We start from the raw sequence: 20,198 nt of genomic DNA on the forward strand, positions 1-20,198 counted from the left end.
GAAAAGTTTGTGTAGGAAGGAACACTTCTTTTTTTCTCCTTCAATTTAAACAGCAGCCCTAGTTGGCATGACAACCCCTCTATTAAAAGTAAAGCCAGGAGCTCTGCTTCCTCTGTTTTTCAGAATGAACCCAAGCTGCTAAGGAGGTTTATTTCTCGAGTCTGACTATTAGCAGTTCCACTTTGACAGGATATTATGGGGTCTTTTTGGAGATGGTGTGTGTTCCCCCTACATAGACATGGCAGCCTTAACAACAGAAGGGATATTTTTAATCTTTCCATTGAAGTCATATTCATTTGTTTATGGTAAATCTGTAGTTCTGTGTGTAGAACTGTATGGCTAATGATGGTACCAAAAGGACATTTATACCTCCGCCATCTCAACCCTTTTGATACCCAGACTCTGGAAATGCTGCCCGTCTCCAGCCCTGCTTAGTGGGCCACCATCAACTAGGAGGCCCTAGAGCCTGACTGCACCCTGCCCTGCCCTGGGTACCCAGGTGAGGTGGCAGTGTGTGAGGGTGCCAGTGTAGAGACTTTTGTCATACATAGGGCACAGTCCAGGTCCTCATGGGCCCAGGGAGCCCTTGGTGAAACGCCACTACTTTGCAGCCAGTGCCCACTAAGCTTTTCTTGGGTTTTGTAGATAAACTCTCCTGGAAGAGCAATGAGTGCGTCTTCTCAGACTATTACCCAGGTTCTAAAGGGTCCCTCAGTGTGAATTAGGACACTATAGGAAACATGGACCTTTCTTGGGACAGAGCCACTAGCTAGATCTCAACTCTGGTCTACCTTTCTGAACCAACCTGGTAGAACCATTAATGCTATTTTTGCACGACAGCCTGCCCCAGAGAATCTCAGCCCTGGTGCAGTGGCTGGGGTCTCCATCTCCCCACTGTTGAAGTCTTAGTAAAGCCTGTTTTCCTCACCTCGGTGAGAATGCTGGTTCTCCTCAGAGCAGCGGGAGCAGCGGGAACACCCTCAGTGGCTCCAGCTTCGAGAAACACTTTTCCAGGTGTACACTGCCTCGTGTTTCATTTTCATTTTTTTCTTTAAAAAAATAGTATGGTGTCTGAATCTTTGAAAGACACAATTCATAAATATTTAATGACATTCACACTGGTGCGCAGCTGTCATCACCATTCCAAACTTATTCATTAACTCAAATAGAACTTTACATAGTTAGCAATAGTTCTCCATCCCTCCTCACATACACGCACGCACGCACACATACCTCTTCTTTCTGCCTGTGAATTTGCCTATTTCAGGTACCTAGTATAAACAAGCCAGGTAGCATGTGCCCTTTTATGTCTGGCTAAGCTAATGTTTTTAAGATCCAACCTTGTTGTGATAGTACATTTGACAGCATATTATCAGAATTGCATCCTTTTTTGTCAGAATAATGTTCCACTATCTTTATCTGACACATTTTGTTTATCCATTCATTTATGGATGGGTGCGTTAGTTGTTTTTACCTTTTGGCTATGGTGAATACACCATGACCACTACCACATTCTAACAGTTGGCATAAAATTGATCATCCAATCCGTACCCTTTATGTCTGGCTTATTCCCTTTGCTAGTCTTCATAAGCCAGCCTTGTTGTCATAGTGGATTTGACAGGACCTCCAGCACTCCCGAGTTCCTCTTCTTAGTTCTCTAGGGGTGGAGCCGCCAAGTCATATGGAAATTCTGTGTTGAACTTTTTGAGGAACTACCAACTTTTTCACAGTGGCCTTCCCATCTCACACTCTACTCCGGTTCTCCCATGCTCACCAGCATCTGTTACTTTGATTATAGCTCTCTGGTAGGTGTTAAGTAATATTTCACTGTGGGTTTGACTTGCATTTCCCTAATGCACAGACATCTTTTCATCTACTCATTGTCCATTTGTATGTCCTCTTTGGACAGATATTATTCAAGCCTGTGTCCATTTAATTGTTACAGTTATTCTTTATGTAAGATGTAAGATAAACTCTCATCAGATGCATGGCTTGCAGGTAGTTTTCCTGCCCTGCGTGTTTCTATTTGCTTTCTCGGTCGTGTCCTTAAATGAGCAAGGGTTTGATTCTAAGTAAGCTCTGTGCATTTTCTTCTGCTACTTAAGCTTTGTCTTTCTAAGGATCCATTGGTTCAGTGCCAAACCCAAAATCATGGCACTTTACCCCATTGTCTCCCCTCCTGTGCTTAGGGCTATGGAGCTCTTCCGGGTGGATTTTGTATGTGATGTCTTGTTTGATTTTCCTGTTGCTGCCATGAAATACTCAGACAAGCAGCTCAAGGGAGAAAGGGCTTATATGGCTTTTAAGTACAGGTTACAGTCCATCAAACAGGGAAGTCACAACACCAGGACCCTGAGAATACTGGTCACATGATATCTGTAGTGAAGAGCAGAAAACTAGAAATTAATGTGTGCATGCTAGTGCTCCCCACTTTTCTAGTCTTACACACTCCATGACCCAAAGTCCAGGGCATGACGCCAGCCAGGCGGGCTTCCCATCTCAACTAACATAACCAAGATAACCTCTGCCAGGCATCCTCAGAGGCTCTTCTCTAGGTGATTCTAGATTGTGTCACATGAACAGTCAGAACTAACATCACGGAGGCCATTGTTTTAGTATGGAAATCACATAATCCAGCACTTTTCCTTGAAGAGATTATTCTTTCCCTTTTGAATAGACGCATCACTCTTGCAGAAGCCGCACTGGCCATGTCTGTGGTCTTTATTCTGGTTTCACTGGCCTATATTTTTTTAGCTTTCGAATGAACGTCAAGAAAGGGTCCTCAGGATATGATCTAATCACCTCCGCTCCAGTCCTGTCAGGAACTCCACCGTCTCTAGAGTCTCCAGAGTTCGCCGTACTCATCCCCGTTCCTTCTCTTTTGTCTGTGGCTCTCCTTAGGACGGAGCAGGTAGACTACCTAACTCCGTGTGCTCCTTCTCTTCACTTTGATACACATTTGCTTTGTCTATAGCTGCCCACTGACCTGTGTGCCACTGGCCTGCCACACTCTTGGCTCCGTCCTTCCCTCTGTAGTCTTTGCATCCCTATGCAAGGTGAAGCTGCAGCCACCATCTAAGGGTTAAAACCTGACGTCCCAAGCCAGGCGAGAGGGGCTAATAACAAAGATTAGACGGGGAAAGGCCAATGAGGAGGAGGCAGAGGAGAGGAACTGAATTTAGTGCTTTTTGCACGGCCAACAAAGAACGCAGCCGAGGGGTTGGATTTGAGTAGGAACCCGGGCTCCTATACTCTGCACACTTGCCAAGCTGCTTCATAGAGCTGAGAAGGTTGACTGCCAGAGGATGCCATCTGGGACCATTTAATACTCCAGTTTCTATTCTCACTGTAGCCAGAGGCAATAATGCCCTTTAATTTAAGCATTTCCCAAAATAGTAAAACTTGGTGATCCTCTGCCTGAAGCAGGTTTACTGTTTGAAAGCCACAAAAAAAAAAAAAAAAAAAGGCAGGGAGGGGTGGGGGCAAGTGTATCTTGTATTTTATTTCCAAAATAAGGGGAAGGAAACTTGAGCGAGCTTTGACATTGTGTATATTTTTCCACACTTCGAGAGGGGGGGCTTTTGCTTGTTCCTTCCAGTCCTGTAAGTATGACTTTTAGAAGCTTTTTCCTGGACTCTCTTCTCTGAGGCAGATTGCTCAAACTTCATTTTAATTTGTACTTTTAGTTTTAATTAATTTAAAAACAAGAGCACCGTGAGACCTGGGTTCTGATTCTGCTCTGCCACTGTGTGCCCTAGACAGGTCTTGTTGGCTCTCTGGGTCTGCATCCCCACATTTGTAAAGTGAGAGCAGGACCAGGGAACCTTGACGGTCTCCACACACCCTGTGATTAGGTATTCTGTGCATCCCAAATGGTTTTCCCTACTAAAAGAAGCAACGTGTCATTCGTCTGCCTTGGTAATTTTTAATGTGTTATTACACAACTGCAAAGACTTATATTAATAACATTTAGTAATCTACTCATTAAATACATACAATGCAGGAAATAACATCCTCCTTGGTGAACAGCCCTGGAGGATCTCTGCAGTGAGAACTGTCCACAAGGAAAAGGGTGGTACTCTTCTCTTAGCGGTGATGGGTATCAGTTTGGGGTATCAAGCCAAGAGTACGAGGTATCTGATTATTTATTTCTACCCTTTCCCCTGTGGGTTTTGGATGCTGAGTCTCATTCTTGAATTCCCAGAATAGGCCCTGGCTTCTCCCTGCTGTGGTATTGTGCAGCTGTCGCTGCCACACACCCGGTTGGTGTAATTGGGCTTTACATACAGGGAAGGTAGTTGCTAAACCCTTTCCTTATGCCAGAAGAGCAGCTCTTCCTGGAACCCTTCAAATACGGTTTCATATGAAAAGCCAAAATAAGAGAAAGGCAAAGTCCTTACGCCAGCAGGGAAGAAGTTTGCAGGTGACATGTGACAGCCACTCACATGACGATGCCCTCAGCCCCCAGGGACCCACTGCCACATATCCATGGCATCAGAGGGTGTTGGAGTACTTGTCCATACTGGAAAGACATTATACTGCAGCTACATTCATCTTCTCCATGATGCTGTGTGTATCTGACCCACATCCCTCCCCAAGCCTCACCGCCCTTCCTCTGACACCAGAAATAAAAGGGGCCGGGTCTCACTCTCAGTGACTGTTTCCTACCCAGGCTCCTGTCACTCTCCCATCCCCAGGGACTTTCCTACTTCAGATCAGAACCCACATTGTGTCACAAAAGCAAGTCACAGCAGCTGTCAAAATTGCAGAATTTCTATGCTCACTCCGCCTGCCACCCTTGGGAGCACTGCCCATGCACCACTTCTGCCCCACTGATAGCCCCGTGGCTAGAGAAGGGGGTGGTGATCAAGCCTAGGCCATCTGATCTCAGAGCTGGTGTCTTCTCTACAAAGCCATGCCAGGTCTGTGCGCTCCAGCGGCTTCTCACCACTGTGCACATGACACCTGCTGCCTTTCGAGAAGTCTGTTGTCATCGGTCCTTCGTCTTCTCTAGAAACAGTACTGAAACGCGTGTGTTCTTCATTTTATTTGTCAGCCTTCATCTTCTCAGCAACCTGCTTACAAACATTCAAACTGGCCACTTTCACTGTAACACACAGTTGTTTACAAGTGTTTCAGGTGTCTTAAAGGCTCCTCAAACAATGGGCTGAGCACCTACCCCTGTAGGAGAAAGGTTATGGGCATCAGGTGTCTCCAGTCACAGCTCGTCTCTTCCTGTAATGGAGCTTTGGGTGACCTGAGTTCTTAGAGGTGAATGTCTGGATGTTCCTGAGAACATGGGGGGGTGGGGCTTGGCTGGGTCTGCAAACACTGGCCATGGCCTTGGAGTCTTGGAGCATCTAGAGCTGTTTGGACATTCAGAGCTGGTGTGATTGGACTGTGTGGTGAAGATGCCCAGAGCCCACAGGAAGGCAGGACTATCAGCTGAGACACAGTGCACACACCTCTGATCTGGGGTGAGGTTAGTTTATCACTGTTAGTTTGCATAGTCATTCATTCGTTCATTCATTCATTCATACTCTCTCTCTCTTCTCACTCTCTCCTTTTTTTAAAATTTTATTTTGTATGATTGTATATTTTGCCTGCATGTATGTTTGTGTACCATGTGCATGTCTGGTACCCAAAGAACCAGACAAATGAATCAGAGGCCTTGGAACTGGAGTTACAGACTGTTGTGAGCTGCCATGTGGGTGCTAGGAACCAAACCTTGGTCGTCTGGAAGAGCAACCAGTGCTCTTAACTTCTAAGGCATCTCTCCAGCTACTCTCATTGCTTTTTGAGTCAGGGTCTCACTATGTAGTACATGCTGGCCTCCTGTCTAGCCTCCTGAGTACTAAGGTTACAGGCATTCACCACCGTACCTGGCTAAAGTATTAAGGGCTTAGGGTGTTTGCTTGTTTATGTGGTATGTGTGTATGGTAATTAGTGTCGAGCCCAGGGCCGTGCATATGCTAGGCAAGTACACTTCAATCAGTTGTATCCCCAACCCTTTTGAAGTACACCCTCAGCCTTTGTAACTCTCTGTGATTCCTCCATGGCTTCATGGGATGTGTGTTGTTATAGCCTTGGGAGAGAGGATGAAGACTCTGAAAGTCTGCTCCAACAGTTCTCAGTGTGTAGATGTTGTCTTCTTCTTTCCAACCAGTGCTTAGAAAGAGCCATGAAGTTTGCCTTTGAGGAGTTCCACCTCTGGTACCAGTTTGCTCTGTCTCTGATGGCTGCTGGAAAGGTGAGTCTCTTCATGAGTGCTGCTCTCTGTCCAGGCTTCTGCAGTTAAATTTCTTGAAGGATATACCTTCCACCTCATGGAATGCTAAGATGCAATTTCAAACTATCCTATGGCCTTTTCATAATGGATCACCAAATTTAATTATTTAGGGCCCAAGATGGGCATAGCACTAAGATGGGGAATTCTTAATTTGTCTTTTTTTTAACCTATTGTGACACAATCATGTCAAATGTACATGGTTAGATCAAGTCTTGAGCTCCTTTGGGAATGTAAACATGTCCCAGAGGTGTGTGCACATGTGTCCAAGAGTGGGGGGTGCTGGGACTGGGGTAAATGGTGGAGTATCTTTAGTGTCTTTACCGTGTGTAGTGTTAAGCAGCAGGTGATCCTAGCCATAAACATGACTTACTGCTGCTGCTGGTGGAAGCCTGGGTGCTTTCACAGCTGAGTGACACCAGGCATGTCACTTAGTGCCTCAGTTTCCTTTTTGGTAAAATGGAGTGGTGACATGCCTACTTCCCAGAGTTATCGACAAATACAGAAACATGCACAAATACTTGGGGTGGCAGTCCTGCCATATGCACTCGTGATAAAGATGCAACCATTAGGGAGTCTGGCATTCAGTAAATTGTGAAGTGCGCCATAGATTATTTGTGCTAACTGAGCTCAGAAATATGGTTTGGTGTGCTTCTAATTAGTGTCTGTTTTTATAGCAGTGTAAACTTCTGCAGTCTGTTTTTCTCACTGCTGCAGTGGCTGCATAAACAAGGAGTGAGCTAGGCATGCACTAGGGCGCATTGCAACTTGCTCATGATAGCAGTTCAGGCCTCTGTCACTGTGAGCCCCAAGCTCTGGTTATTACAGGCCCTCGTCCCTGCTTGGGTGGGAAACCCCTCTGAGAAGGCTGGAATGTTTTGCTCAATCAGACAATGTGAGTTTGCAAACCTGTGCTGTCTCTGCAGTCCGCCCGTGCCGTGAAGGTGCTGAAGGAATGCATCCGGCTGAAGCCCGACGATGCCACCATCCCGCTCCTGGCAGCCAAGCTTTGTGTGGGTTCCCTTCACTGGGTAAGTGGGTGCTTCTCCCTTCTGCACAGGGCTCTAGCCCAGGGTCGGCTTCCACCACGCCTCCTTGTCAAGCCTCAATCACCCTAAGGAAGTCAGTGATTTCCAGGGTGCTCCGGGTTTTCTTTCGTAGCAACTAGCAGCCACTGGATTCACACTCAGAGATACAGCTTGCTGTGTGTGACACATAGGACTGAGAAGGCCCCAAAGCTTTCAGAGAGAGATTTTCCCTCTGCCTCAACATAACTTCCTTCACGCGTCTTTCTTCACAGGCACTTTCTTCAGATAGTCTTGTTCAGACTTGAATGTGGCAGTATAGTTTATCAGGGTTCTAGTACCTCACCAAACACAGCATTAGGAAGCAGAAAACTCTGGTTAACTTGCTCAGCTGGTAGAATAGATAAGTGTCTCCTACAGTGGAGCTGTAATCTCTTTGTTTCAACTTCATATCCAGTTAATGCATGTGAAGTCTTTTGCCCCGAAGCCCAGGACTCCCTGCTAACTCAGGTTTCCTTCCCCTACAGTCCTCACTTCCTTTGTTCCCATGTGTTCTCACCCAACAGTAGGAAACTGAGCCTTGTAAAGAATGACCCATTGTTGTTTGGTTTCCCTTGAAGGAAGGTAGCAGAAAAAAGAGCAAGCAGGCATAGGCTCACAGCCGTGCTGTGGTGTGACGAGTGCCTGTGGATCTGACAGTTTGGGGCTGGGAGCAGAGGGAACGCTGAGGGCCTGAGGAGAGCAACAGAGTGTGCCTTGGCTTGGAACCCACGCACGCGATTGCTGCTCTCCTCCCAAATGGGCTTCTATTTATTACTGTGATAAACAGGTCCCTAAACACCAAAAACACATCGTTTTTAGAGATGGGTAACAAATCTTCTCTGTATGTCTTTTCACACCTTTTACTATTAAGTTTTTCCAAGACCTCAGCAATCAAGAGTGTAATGGACTCCATGGGTTACATCCAGCTTCAGCACCATCGTTTGTCACACTTTTTATTTTAAAGATTTATTTATTTATTATATATACAGTGTTCATATGGATGCCTGAAGGCCAGAAGAGGGCACCAGATCTCACTGTAGATGGTTGTGAGCCACCATGTGGCTGCTGGGAACTGAACTCAGGACTCTGGAAGAACAACCAGTGCTCTTAACCACTGAGCCATCTCTCCAGCCCTGTTTGTCACACTTTTAAAGAAACTTCTTTTTCTAGTGAATTGTGCAAGAGGTCTCACTGGGTGTGAGTTCACAAGTGCTTGTTCTCACAGGAATCTGCTGGTGCCAGGACTGTGCTGTGTTCTGTAAAATAGGTTGAGTTTTGAAATTTTTAACAGCTTGTGGCAAAGAGAATCCAAGTCTGAATGCATTTTTTTATGTCATGAATAAAGAGGAAAACCCAAAAGCAAGTCATTTCAGGAACTTTATTCTTTTCAAATACATTTCATTTGACCTCTGATCCCTGAGTCCATCCACATTATAGAACCAACCAGTGAAAATGAGGATGGAAAACACAGAAGCCCACCAAATATGATAGCAACTTTGGAAAAGAAGGCAAATAAGCAAAGGAGGAAAGTTTTAACAAAAAAGATAAATCGGAATCCTGCGGGCTATTGGAAAGGCTCACTAAAGAAAAGAGAATTCCAGGGTAGAGTTGGAAGGTTTGGGGATCATTTCCAAAGCAATCATTGGAAACCCATGTTTAGCAGCAGGTGCTCCTGGGAACTGATGTTGGGAGTTTGACAGGTTGTTGTTTTTTAACTTCTCTTTCAGTTGGAAGAGGCTGAGAAGTTTGCCAAAACTGTCGTTGATGTAGGGGATAAAACATCGGAATTCAAGGCCAAAGGCTACCTAGCTCTGGGGCTCACGTATAGTCTGCAAGCCACTGACGGTGAGAGAGGCCCCACCCTGCAGTATCTCAGTCTCCTGTGTCTTAGGAGGGCACTCAAGCTGGGATGTCCTGGGATCCTGGCCTGTGGGGCCCCCAGTGTTCCCTCTTCTCTGTCTAGACTGGGATGGGAAATGTCAGAGCCTGAGATGGGGTCACAGGCACATGGGGCTAGTGGTGCCCAGGTTCCTAGCCAGTGGGTGCTGGGACTCTATCCTGACAGTCAGAAGAGTAAGGCCTCAAGAGATGAGCCAGCCAGCACGACTCCATCGCGGCCCAGCCCTTCACGTGCAAAGGTGGGCATTAGATAGGTACGGTAGTTTAGAAGTGTTTAGGGCCAAAAGCTTGCAGGGCGCAGCGTTTTCTAGCAGGGACTGTCCACTTCTTTGTCCCCACATTTAACTCACAATTCTGCGCACATGCAATGTAGCTAACCAGTACCCATGGTTCCTGAGGATGGTGATTTATATATTTTGAATATTCTAAAAAAGTTTTGGTTGATGGGTTTTTGACTTTAAATAAATCTTAATGCTTTATACACTTAAAACTTTTGCAGAAAATATAAGTTAATGTTATTTTATGATCTATTTTTTAATATTTTATCAAATATAACTTGAATAAAAAATATTCTCAAAGACAAATATATAACTTAATGACTAGTATAAGGCAAAATGCCCTGAAGCACCACTCAGAGCAGTAGGTAGAATCTTACTAGCCCCTGTTAGTCATAGGAAGACAGGATACCACTGTGACTCCTACAAATTAACCCAAAGTTTTCTTTTCTCTACCCTAAAATGCTGCATTTTTGGCATGTCAATTACTTTTCAATATTGGTTTCTGGCGACATTTCCATATGCATACGCTACATTGTCCCTACTCAGCAATGTCTTCAAATATTGACTTTCAGGGGAAAGTCTGAAGGCCATAGACTTACCCACATACATTCTTGATTCAGACTCGACCCCTAAACAGCCTTTAGAATCAATCAGTGCACCCTGCAGAATGCACCCTCTCACAGCATTTGAAGTTGAGTTGGGTCAGTTGAGGTTCTCAGTAGAGCAATTAAGGTTCTCTGTAGCCCCAGGCCCAGCTCCATCCAGCCCTGAGGACAACCTCCCACTGCTAATCTCTTGGCAAGCAAGAGCTGCCTTTGTGCAGTGATTGGATAAGGGCCTCCTGCAGCGTGACTGCAGACAGACTCCTCTGGACTCTTCCTTACTCCAGTAAAAAGTCCCCTTTTTGTTCCTAGGCAGACCAGACCATAAGGGAGCCATTGCTCTTGTTCTACACAGGGAAGTGTTTGCTCACACATGTGAACTGATATTCCTATACCCATGTTAAGTGTGGCAGCTCCGTCCTTTATTTTGATATCACAGAATCCTGACCTTAGGTAGCATGAATTAAACTAGCATCAAGCCAGAGTTCGTAGCCCAGGGTCCCAGCTGCTCGGCACAGAAGGATCTCTGAGCCTGTTGATCCGCTGGTGCTTGGTCCGGCTGCACCATCCTGGTCCAGCCAGTTCTACATGTTTATCTTGGGGGAACCAGTGTGTTCTTTCTGCAGTTCAAATGGCCTTCGGGAAAATGCCTCCCCACCCCCTTGCTAGCATGCTCCGGTTTTTCTTTTTAACAGAAATGTGCTTAAAAAGTAGCAGTGATTAGCTAGACTGGATTCACATTCAGAAAGATACAGTGTGCTGTGTGTGACGTATAAGACTAAGGTCCCAAAGCTCACACTGTCTCTGACATTGTTCACAGTAATGTCCACTGAGCATGGGAAGAGCCTTGGGGACATTGTTCACAGTAATGTCCACTGAGCATGGGAAGAGCCATGGGGATGGGACAGGGATTCTATCCTAACAGTGCAATAGGCCCTTGGAACTTGGTCCATGTAACATGGCTTTCGTGGGGGGTTTAGTATTGTCATCCCCACCCCAATCTTTCCTGACACCTACTAACAGAACCCTTTTCTCAGCTTCCTTGCGAGGGATGCAGGAGGTCCTGCAAAGGAAGGCGCTGCTTGCGTTTCAGAGGTGAGTGGGAGTTCGTCTTTTCACTCTGTGTACATAGTGACAACCGAGGATGATGAGTATGAGAAAGGCAGGATATTTTTAAAGATTATGTAAACAGTGTTTTGCCCCGGGGAGTATGTTGTCTTGAGCAGCAAACATGAAACCTCGAAACTGGAAGCAGGATATCACTCCTTGCCCTGTTCGCCCACTTTTAATCTATTTGGGTATTTTTTATTCATTCCTGATAAAGTGATTTCAGCACAAGAAAGGTAGACACTTTGTCTATAGAGCTGGTTCCTTTATTGGAGGTATTGTCGTTGTCTTGAAAAGAGGTCCTTCTTTTCTGGCTTTTTCTGCATGTCAAGCTGTAGGCTGTGACATTAACAGATGCAGAAACCAGAGGTCTGAAAGTCTCTGAAACACCCCAAACCCACTGCCCACAGCACCTTCGCACTTGGACAGGGCATTGTTATCATAAAATCCGTGGTTATCCCCATACCTGGTAGACAGAAGTAATAATGCCATCGCAGTATGGGGAGGAGGTGCAGGAGTGAAAGGAGTCGCTAGGGACGTATATTGGAGCCAGTGTTGAGCCAGCATCTAGGTAGTTTTCCTTGCAACTAACTTTGCTCATTGCAGGTGTAATAAATCATCAAAATCAAGTTGGTCCCTGAAAATCCAGCCCTGTGAGGTGAAATCTAGAATTGGAATTGATCCTGTCGTTTTAAATACACCTGAGTTACATTGATTTCTTAAAACTGTGCTGGAAAACTTAGTTGCGTCTTTAAAAACCTCACGAACCAGCCCATACCAGCCACCTTTGTTAGATGCTTTCCTCAGCGATGCGTGGATCGTATCTGCCTGTTGTCGTGTGCCTTTCTCATGGCGTCCTCATCAGCTGGGTTTCTCCACCGAAGTGTCCCAGCCTCATTTCTTTCTGTTTCCAAGCAGGCTTGTCCAGCTCCTTCACTTTGCCGGACCTCTTCTTGACGTCTGCATAGACCCCTGATCTGGGCTCAGCATTTGTTGTTAGTGTTTCTCAGCCCAGAGCAGGAAAGCATTTCCATTTCAAAGGATTCCAGGTTTTGCTTTCTCCAGTTCTCGTCAGACCCACACACGGATGCCTGAGAAAGTGGCCATCACATCTGTTCCGCTTTCCTTAAATCAGCGGTCTCATTGGCTCTCTAAAAACAGCCACAGTGGTGGTCGGCCTGGGGCGGCCTGGGTAGCGAGGGTTATGTAACAGCTGTTCTGTCGGCCTGAATTCTTTTCTGTTCCTTCTCCACTTAGGTTTGAATTCAAAGAGATTTAACATGTTTGTTCATAAGGGACTAAGGAGAAATAAGCTCTCCTAATCTAACTGACTACTTTGCAGAAGGCTAACCTAAATTAGTGTTTATCTGAAATACAGAATGTTTTTCAAATGCATACAATCATTTTGATTCAAGTAGACATTGACTATTTTAGTCAATTGGGGACCTAATAAAAGCTTTAAGGAAAAGATTTTAAATAAATAAGAAAGATTGTATTAATTCTTAAATGTAAATAGAGCATTTAAATGGGTGAGAAATGTTTTTCTACTATGTATTTTATATGGTTTCCCCCAAAGTTCTGTTTATACTATTATTTTGCTTCTGGTTTTGCTGTTCATTTCTTTTGAAAAGAAAAGTGGTACATTTAAAAGAGGGATAGCCTGTGGGAATGAAGTCTTAATCATAACTAGAGCCAGAATTTGGAAAGATTGTTTTCTGGGGCCCTCAAGGGGGCAATGTCTGAATATATCAAAGTGGTGTGGCTTTACCCAGATACTGAGCTGTCAGCTCATAATCTAGTCGCCCCCACCAGTTCATCCATGCTGAGCAGAATACGGCGAAGTAAATTCTGCTGTGTGCAGTGCTGTAAGCTTGGCGAACTTCCACGTCCTCTGGAGAAAAGCGGTCCCAAAGACGGTGACAGCATGTGCCTGTCATGCATGCACTAGTAAACGCTGCTCCTACATCATCCATGTCTGCCACTCAGGGTGGCTGGGATACATAGCTTTACTTTCCTGTCTCTCTCCCCTAGCTTGGGTTTAAGTGTGGTGGGTGTATTTGTAGAGGATGAGAGCTTGGGGCTGAGCTGGTCCAGAATGCGGACGTTCAGTGCTAAAGCCACCTAGACAAGCTAAGGTGTGTACCTAGCGAAAGCGCTCTGATTTAACTCTGCGTGTTTCTTCCTAATTCATGAGTTCTGTGCCCATTGTAATCAGAACTGAAGGGAACTTTGGGAAATTAGCCAGACAGGACAGCAGGATGGTGGTATAAAGACCAAGCCTTGGCATCACACACTTCCCCATTCCATTTCTGGTTTTGCCTCCTTTTCTGAGTATTCTTAGGTAAGATGCCTATAATAGAGGCTTCATAAATTGTAGTCATCATTGTTGTGAGATCTGTGCTTTATGAGCCAGAATCAGAATTGATCAGCATCGTTTATATGATCATGATCAGCTCTAGACAGAATCAGAATTGATCAGCAGCATTATCTATATGATCATGATCAGCTCTAGACAGAATCAGAATTGATCAGCAGCATCATCTATATGATCATGATCAGCTCTAGACAGAATCAGAATTGATCAGCAGCATTATCTATATGATCATGATCAGCTCTAGACTATGGAGCTGGAAGTTAGGAGTCCACTGGACATGCTGGGCTCTAGCCCAGTAGTCTGAGCCATCCATGATCCAGCAGCAGCCAGTATGCCTTTGTCTGGACACTGCATCTGTTACACTGTGAAGATCATTTTGGGTCTCTCCTTCTGGTAGGGTGGGAAGAGCTCCCTAAGGAAAACTTGTATTATTTATCTCCAGACTTCCTAGAGCCTTATTCTTTGGAGTAAGTACTGCATAATATAAATGGATATATAAACAGATGAGTGGGTGGGAGTGGATAGGGTAGGTGAATGGGCAGGTGGGTTGGTAGATGGATGAAAGGGTAAATCAGTAAGTGGGTGCATTAATGGATGGGTAGGTGAGTGGAGAGTGGGAGTATGGGTTAGCAGATGGATGGGAAGATGGATGGATGGGTGGATGGATGGATGGATGGATGGGTGGGTGGGAGAGTGAGTGGGCAGGGGGGAATAGGTAGATGGAGAGTCAGCTAGGTTGGTAGATGGGAGAGGTGGATGGATGGGTACATAGGTGGCAGGTAGGATGATGGATGAATAGATACTTACCTATTCATGGGAAGAAGAACTGAATTCTTTAAGATATAGGTGCTTTATCGGTAGAGGCACTGTGAGCATCGCTGTGATAGATTTTAGGTTGTCTGAGTTCCTTTTAGCAACCTGGCCAGGTGTTGTCTACATGAGGAGGGCTTGTGGAGCTGCTTTAGATTTGTGTAGAATTCCAGACTTGCAGCTTCATGGGCACTTGGTTTTTACTGAGCAAAGTAGCAGTAAGCATACCAAAGGGCCCTTGTCCCAGGAAGCTTAGCTGCTGGAGCTGTCCCACACAACAGAAGCAAGGTGTGTGGCATCTACAGGGGGTGAACCCCACTTAGTTTTTCTTGTTTTATTTGCTATTTCCCACTCCCTTTCTTTTGCTAAAGTAGTCAATTTCATTCATTAACAAAATTGTGCAAGTAAGTCACTTAAAATGCATGTTTTAAGGTGTGCTTCAATAGAAACAGGCCGGCAGAGTCTCATTATTAGCCTCAGTGGAAATTCTTTAGAAGTCACCAGAATGCTCTCTGGAAATGGCAGAATTGCTAGCTCTTCCAGTTTGTTTCTTTTCCAGGCCTGTGGTTAGTGGCCTGTGCTGAGACCAGAGTGGGGCCTCTGCCCATAGCGGTCACCATCCACACTCGGCATTCACCAGAGCAGCTGCCAGCTTCTCACTTAGTTGGCACTGGATAGAAGCAACCATGATTTGACTTACTTTGTGGAAAAATACAAACTGGGCTGAGAAAAATTACAGTTCTGACAAATTATTTTTGATGGCTGTAGAAACCTGGCCTTTTTATTTTTGAAAGAAGACGAGATAAACTAAATTACTCTGCATAATAAATGTTTCTTCATAATCCATCTTTTACCCATTTTCACTGGATAATTGGGAAAGACAGAAACCATGACATTTTCACCTCATCCATGAGCACCAAAGAAAATTCTTCTCATTACTCATGCGTGGAGAACCAGGGCGTGTCAGTCACGCGAGCTGGAATGCAGTGGAGACAGCTCTAGTGAATGCTCAGCCGCCATCGCTTAAACCCAGGCCAGTAAAGCCCAAAGGTTGTGGCCTGTCGAGGGGCTGCTAGGAAGGGTTCCCCAGGACTCCCCAGTTGATATTAACAAATGCTCGCTGCATGGGCATGAGAACCTGATTTGATTCCCAGCACTCACATAAAAGCTTGATGTGGTGATGCATGTCCTTAATCCCGGTGCTGAGGAGGCAGAGTCAGGGATCCCTGTGGCTCAGCGGCCAGTCAGTCTAGTCATAGTTCAGGGAAAGATGAAGCCTCAAAAAAAAAAAAAAAAGTATGAAGAACAAGAACAATAGAACAGAGGCTTCTGTCCTCCAGATGTGCACTCACAGGCAAGCCTACCAGCACACATGTGTACAATGCACACACAAATAGTAATAAAAACTATTTTTAAGTAAATTAAAATACCAAGGAAAGAGCAAACCCCAGTTATGCATACAGTACAGCATTTGCCCAAACAGTACCCAAGTTCATGTATTTGGCATGTTTTCTGGGTCGTGCATATTACGTGCCTTTTTCTTTTCCCGTGGAAGTCTAACGATTACGTAAAAGACCAATGTCTCTAGAAAACTTTGGTGAGTTGGCCGCAGATGACTCCATAATAATTTCAGTTTCTGTTTCATCTTGAACTTGCTGTCGGCTGGTGAAAGTCCCTCTTTTGATCACAGAATGCTGTCAAGGCAGAGATGGTTTGCTATCCACGACCACACTTTGTGATTAGTCTGCTCCATGCTCCTTCTATGGAAGTTAAGTTTGTTTTTCTCTTCCTACCAGATTGTTAAAAGTAGAAGTAGGTTCTGTACACTATCACATTTTGAATTGCTTCTAATGAAATGCATGAAGTTCCACATAAAAACCAAAGAAGGTTACCCTTGCAGCCTGCTAGACAGCCCAAGCAGCCTCTGCATCCAGCAGCCAGGACCAGTGGATGGAGCCAAGCCAAATGTCCAACCACACTGTCACACAACATAGTTAGAGGAACACAATTAGGGAGCTGCATGGAATTTAGTAGACTCCTTACAGAGTAAATGGGTGTCTTTCTTTCCTCCTTCTGGTTCACAAAAACCCAAATCTCATTTTATAAGCAAAACTGGTCTTTGATTTTCATATGGCTTTTTCTGAAATCCAGAAATTTGGATGAAGTAGCGTTAAGGCCACTCCAAACTTAACCAAAGTAGCCATCATCTGGCCGTGGGTTTATGTTAGAAAAGGGTGAATACTTTTTCAGGGCCCACAGCCTGTTAGTTGTTTTTATCATGACCCAGAATGACACTGGTTTCTGTTCGGCTAAGGGGAAGCATCTGTTGAGAAGGCCAGACCTCTGGGTCTGGGGAGTGATTACCTGTCTCTAGGCCCCTTCACAGAGTCTGGGAACCGCTATGGCCATTTTAGGCTCTGAACAAGAACCAAACACATATTCCAATTCATTTTAATTTAATTTTACTATTTCATATTAAAGCATAATCTGTGTATGGTGGTCAGATTGTGTAACTTTCATTAGCGATATTGGGGAAGGGTGAAGGAAATGATACATAATTCAGCTGACAATGAGACTTTGACACCAAAATGCAGATGTGCGGAGAACTTGTGATGGGCACGCACAGGTGGCCTCGTGTTCTAACAGCAGTGACTACTTTTCCAGGGCCCACAGCCTGTCACCTACAGACCACCAAGCAGCTTTCTACCTGGCTCTGCAGCTCGCCATCTCCAGACAGGTCAGTGTCTATAATGTCTAACGCTGCTCTCGGAGGACGCCAGCTCCTCCCAGAAAAGACCCTGGGGTTCCAGAGAGTTTGAGCATGTGCTGTGAAGATAGATGGCCTAGGCTGTACTACTGAGAGTAAATCCACAAAGGCCCAGCCTGGAGTCAGATGGCAACACGGCATGTACCCTGATTCCAGGGGTCACCAAGGGCCTTTGTTGCTAACAGTAATGGGGTCATGGAACCCAGTGCTGAGTTTCATGGTGGAAATTTAGTCACTGATTGGAACCTGACTGTCACGGGGTATCTGTGCTTAACTGGAAAATGCTAAAAGGTATCAAGAGACACCAGATCTTCTAAAATGCATAAACGATATAGCATTTCCATGGTTGCATGTTCTTGCTGGAAGGCCAAGCCTTGCTAGCTTCATCTTCCCAAAGGTAGCTTGAGCTGCCTTTCACATTCTACTACCCTCATTCCCTCCCAGCTGTTCTAGAAACGGCACCCATATGCTTGCTAGCCCACCAGGTGCAAGACACTGGTGGTAACCCCAGCACATTCCTTAGTGCACACTGGAAGGGTGAATCAGAGGTTAGCTCAAGATGTCATTCCCCAGAGGCTTCCCAGTTGCCTTAGAATGGTGTTAAGAAGTAGCTGCCATTGGCATCTTGGAAACACAGCAAGCCAAGATGCCTGCCCTAGAGAGGTTTGTTACCTGGCCGAATGTGGTCACAGCTGGACTGGTTAGGAACTGCCACTGCAGCAGAGGTTGGCTGAGCACTGATCATGTTTTCCCTTCACCTCCTCATTTTCCTTATAAAATATCAGTCCTTTTCACTTGAGATCAGGAAGGGAGGACCATGTCTGCCATTGTCATTGCCTAGCCTTGGCACTTGAACGCTGCTGGTATGTGTTTGACACCCAGTAAGAGTTTTTTAATGAAGGAGCCAGCTCTGAACCCTGCATCTACTCCCTTCTAAAGATATCCTTTTGAGCCCCATCTCTATCCCTAAATACTTGCCCATCCCTACAAACCAGCAGCACCGTGAGGATAGCTGCCTTGGCCTCCCTACTTCAAGCTGAGGAATGATCATGCAGGAGGCTGTTACTGTAGACAGTGGATAAGTAGATGGAGACTTATGGGTGCAACTCATCCACAAAGATTATAGGCATGAGTGTTGAATCGCCAGGGCTCTAAATGAGTATGTCTCAGCTACCTGGGACAGAGGTCATGGCCCTCCTAGAGAGGGTAGAGAAGGATCAGAACAGCCAGAGTCCCCGCTTTCCAGCACTCAGCACCTCACCTCTCTGTACCTGAACTTCCTCCCTGCCACTGAAGCATGAGCGTAGCACTGACAGCTCTAGGGTTCCAAAGAAGGGAGTCTCCGTAGCCAGCACTTAAGGCATAGATCCATGTGAAACTGCAGTTCAGAGTGGAAAATCAGGGGGCTCTGGAAAAGGAAGTCATAGATTCTCCTAAGGGGTGAGATTCCTGAAGATTTGGGAAGTGACAGGAGAGCTGAAGGGCAGAGTTGGAAGCCACATGGAGTCCCCTGTGCAGATAAGTTAGATGCCTCTGTCCCCAGCTCTGCTTTGAAATATAACTTCAGCTTCTCCTTTCTATTAAACCTGAAGTCTAACGTGTTCAAATACCTACTGTACACATAACCCTGGGCTCCATGCCCGTTTAATCTTCATTAAAGACCATGTTGTGAACTGGATGACACTAGATGGCTAGTGGGTAAGGTTCTGCTCCCTGGCACTCACATGACGGCCAGATACAGAACACATTTCTAACCACAGCACTGTGGGGCAGACACAGGTGGATTCTGGGAGTTCTGAGTTCAGTGAGAAACTTGCCTCAAAAACTGAAGCTGGAGAAGGAGAGAGAAAGCACCCCATGACAACCTTAGCCTCTGCATGCACATCTACAGGCAAGGGCACATGCACACACCACTACACAAGAACATGTTGAACAGCTGTTGCATTCATGGTTAATGCTGTGCCTGAACCTGCTTAAATTTGGATACATCTGCTTTGCAAGTGGCCCTGTAATTTGTTTCTTGTCTCCAATTATTTTGGGATGTAGTTTGGAAAGGTGTGGGGTTTTGTTTGTTTGCATATTTCCTTCATGTCCAGTAGAGGTCCAGACATCTGGTCCTTAGAAAGCTCTGTTAAAGGTTTCGTGGCCTATGAAGTATTTTAATTTCAATAATGTTATGAAAGGGGAGAGTGATTCAGCTAAGGCAGTTTAATTCCACTAAGAACCCTTGGTAGCTTGCCTGCATCTCTGTTTGCAGTAAAATCATCTTAGACATAATCAAAAGTACATTGGTTCTGTGGGGAACAAAAGTGAGAAAGTGTTTCTCCAGAGAGATGGAAGAGCATGTGGACAGTTAACTAGAGAAGTGGTCTCTCCGGTCCCTCATCAGCCCTATTACTGCTGAAGAGGATGTGCTCCCTTGTTTGGCCAGTGTCCTGGGGATGCCATGAGGTTGACCCCTACGATGTGAAACCGCTCACAATGCACCTTCTGTAACCATGGCCCCTTTCTGTGGAACTGTTTAAGCATTCCTTTTGGTCTTGTTTTAAACCAGATACCAGAAGCTCTCGGGTATGTCCGTCAAGCTCTTCAACTCCAAGGTGATGATGCCAACTCCCTGCACCTCCTCGCTCTCCTGTTGTCAGCCCAGAAACACTACCATGACGCTCTCAACATCATTGACATGGCCCTGAGTGAATACCCAGAAAATTTTATGTAAGTAATCCCACATTGATCTCCCCTACTCTGGAGTTACTGGATGAGCTTCACTCTCCCTCTTTCTTCTCTGTCAAATGTCAGATCTTCATGAACACTCAAGGAGGACAGAGAATCTCTGTTGCCCCACCCCCACCCCACCCTGTTTCCTAGCTACCCATGATGTGCCTCAAGTCACCCTCACTTGTTCTTCCCTTCTGTGTGCCCTGGAGCACACAGATGATTGTACCAAGATGGTGGGTAAATCTTTTAATAGTTTTCTGGCACAGGACAATTGTCTATATTCTGTCAAT

At 45.5% G+C, this 20,198-nt stretch overlaps 1 protein-coding gene across 10 annotated transcripts in view; it reads left to right on the plus strand.

The window, feature by feature from the left end:
* The window catches only part of Ttc7b (tetratricopeptide repeat domain 7B), a 216,358-nt gene that overhangs the window by 119,135 nt on the left and 77,025 nt on the right, over window positions 1-20,198 (plus strand). For all 10 annotated transcript variants that reach the window (XM_041633213.1, XM_041633216.1, XM_041633219.1 and 7 more), the window contains 6 exons: window positions 6,167-6,250; window positions 7,213-7,317; window positions 9,081-9,198; window positions 11,170-11,227; window positions 17,088-17,160; window positions 19,745-19,905. In XM_041633213.1, coding sequence (XP_041489147.1) covers window positions 6,167-6,250; window positions 7,213-7,317; window positions 9,081-9,198; window positions 11,170-11,227; window positions 17,088-17,160; window positions 19,745-19,905 — 599 coding nt within the window. The remainder of the gene's footprint in view (window positions 1-6,166; window positions 6,251-7,212; window positions 7,318-9,080; window positions 9,199-11,169; window positions 11,228-17,087; window positions 17,161-19,744; window positions 19,906-20,198) is intronic.

The sequence above is a fragment of the Microtus oregoni genome, unplaced genomic scaffold (genome assembly GCF_018167655.1).
Source record: "Microtus oregoni isolate MIOR12 unplaced genomic scaffold, Mior012 000043F_ref0000047, whole genome shotgun sequence".
Lineage (NCBI taxonomy): Eukaryota > Metazoa > Chordata > Mammalia > Rodentia > Cricetidae > Microtus > Microtus oregoni.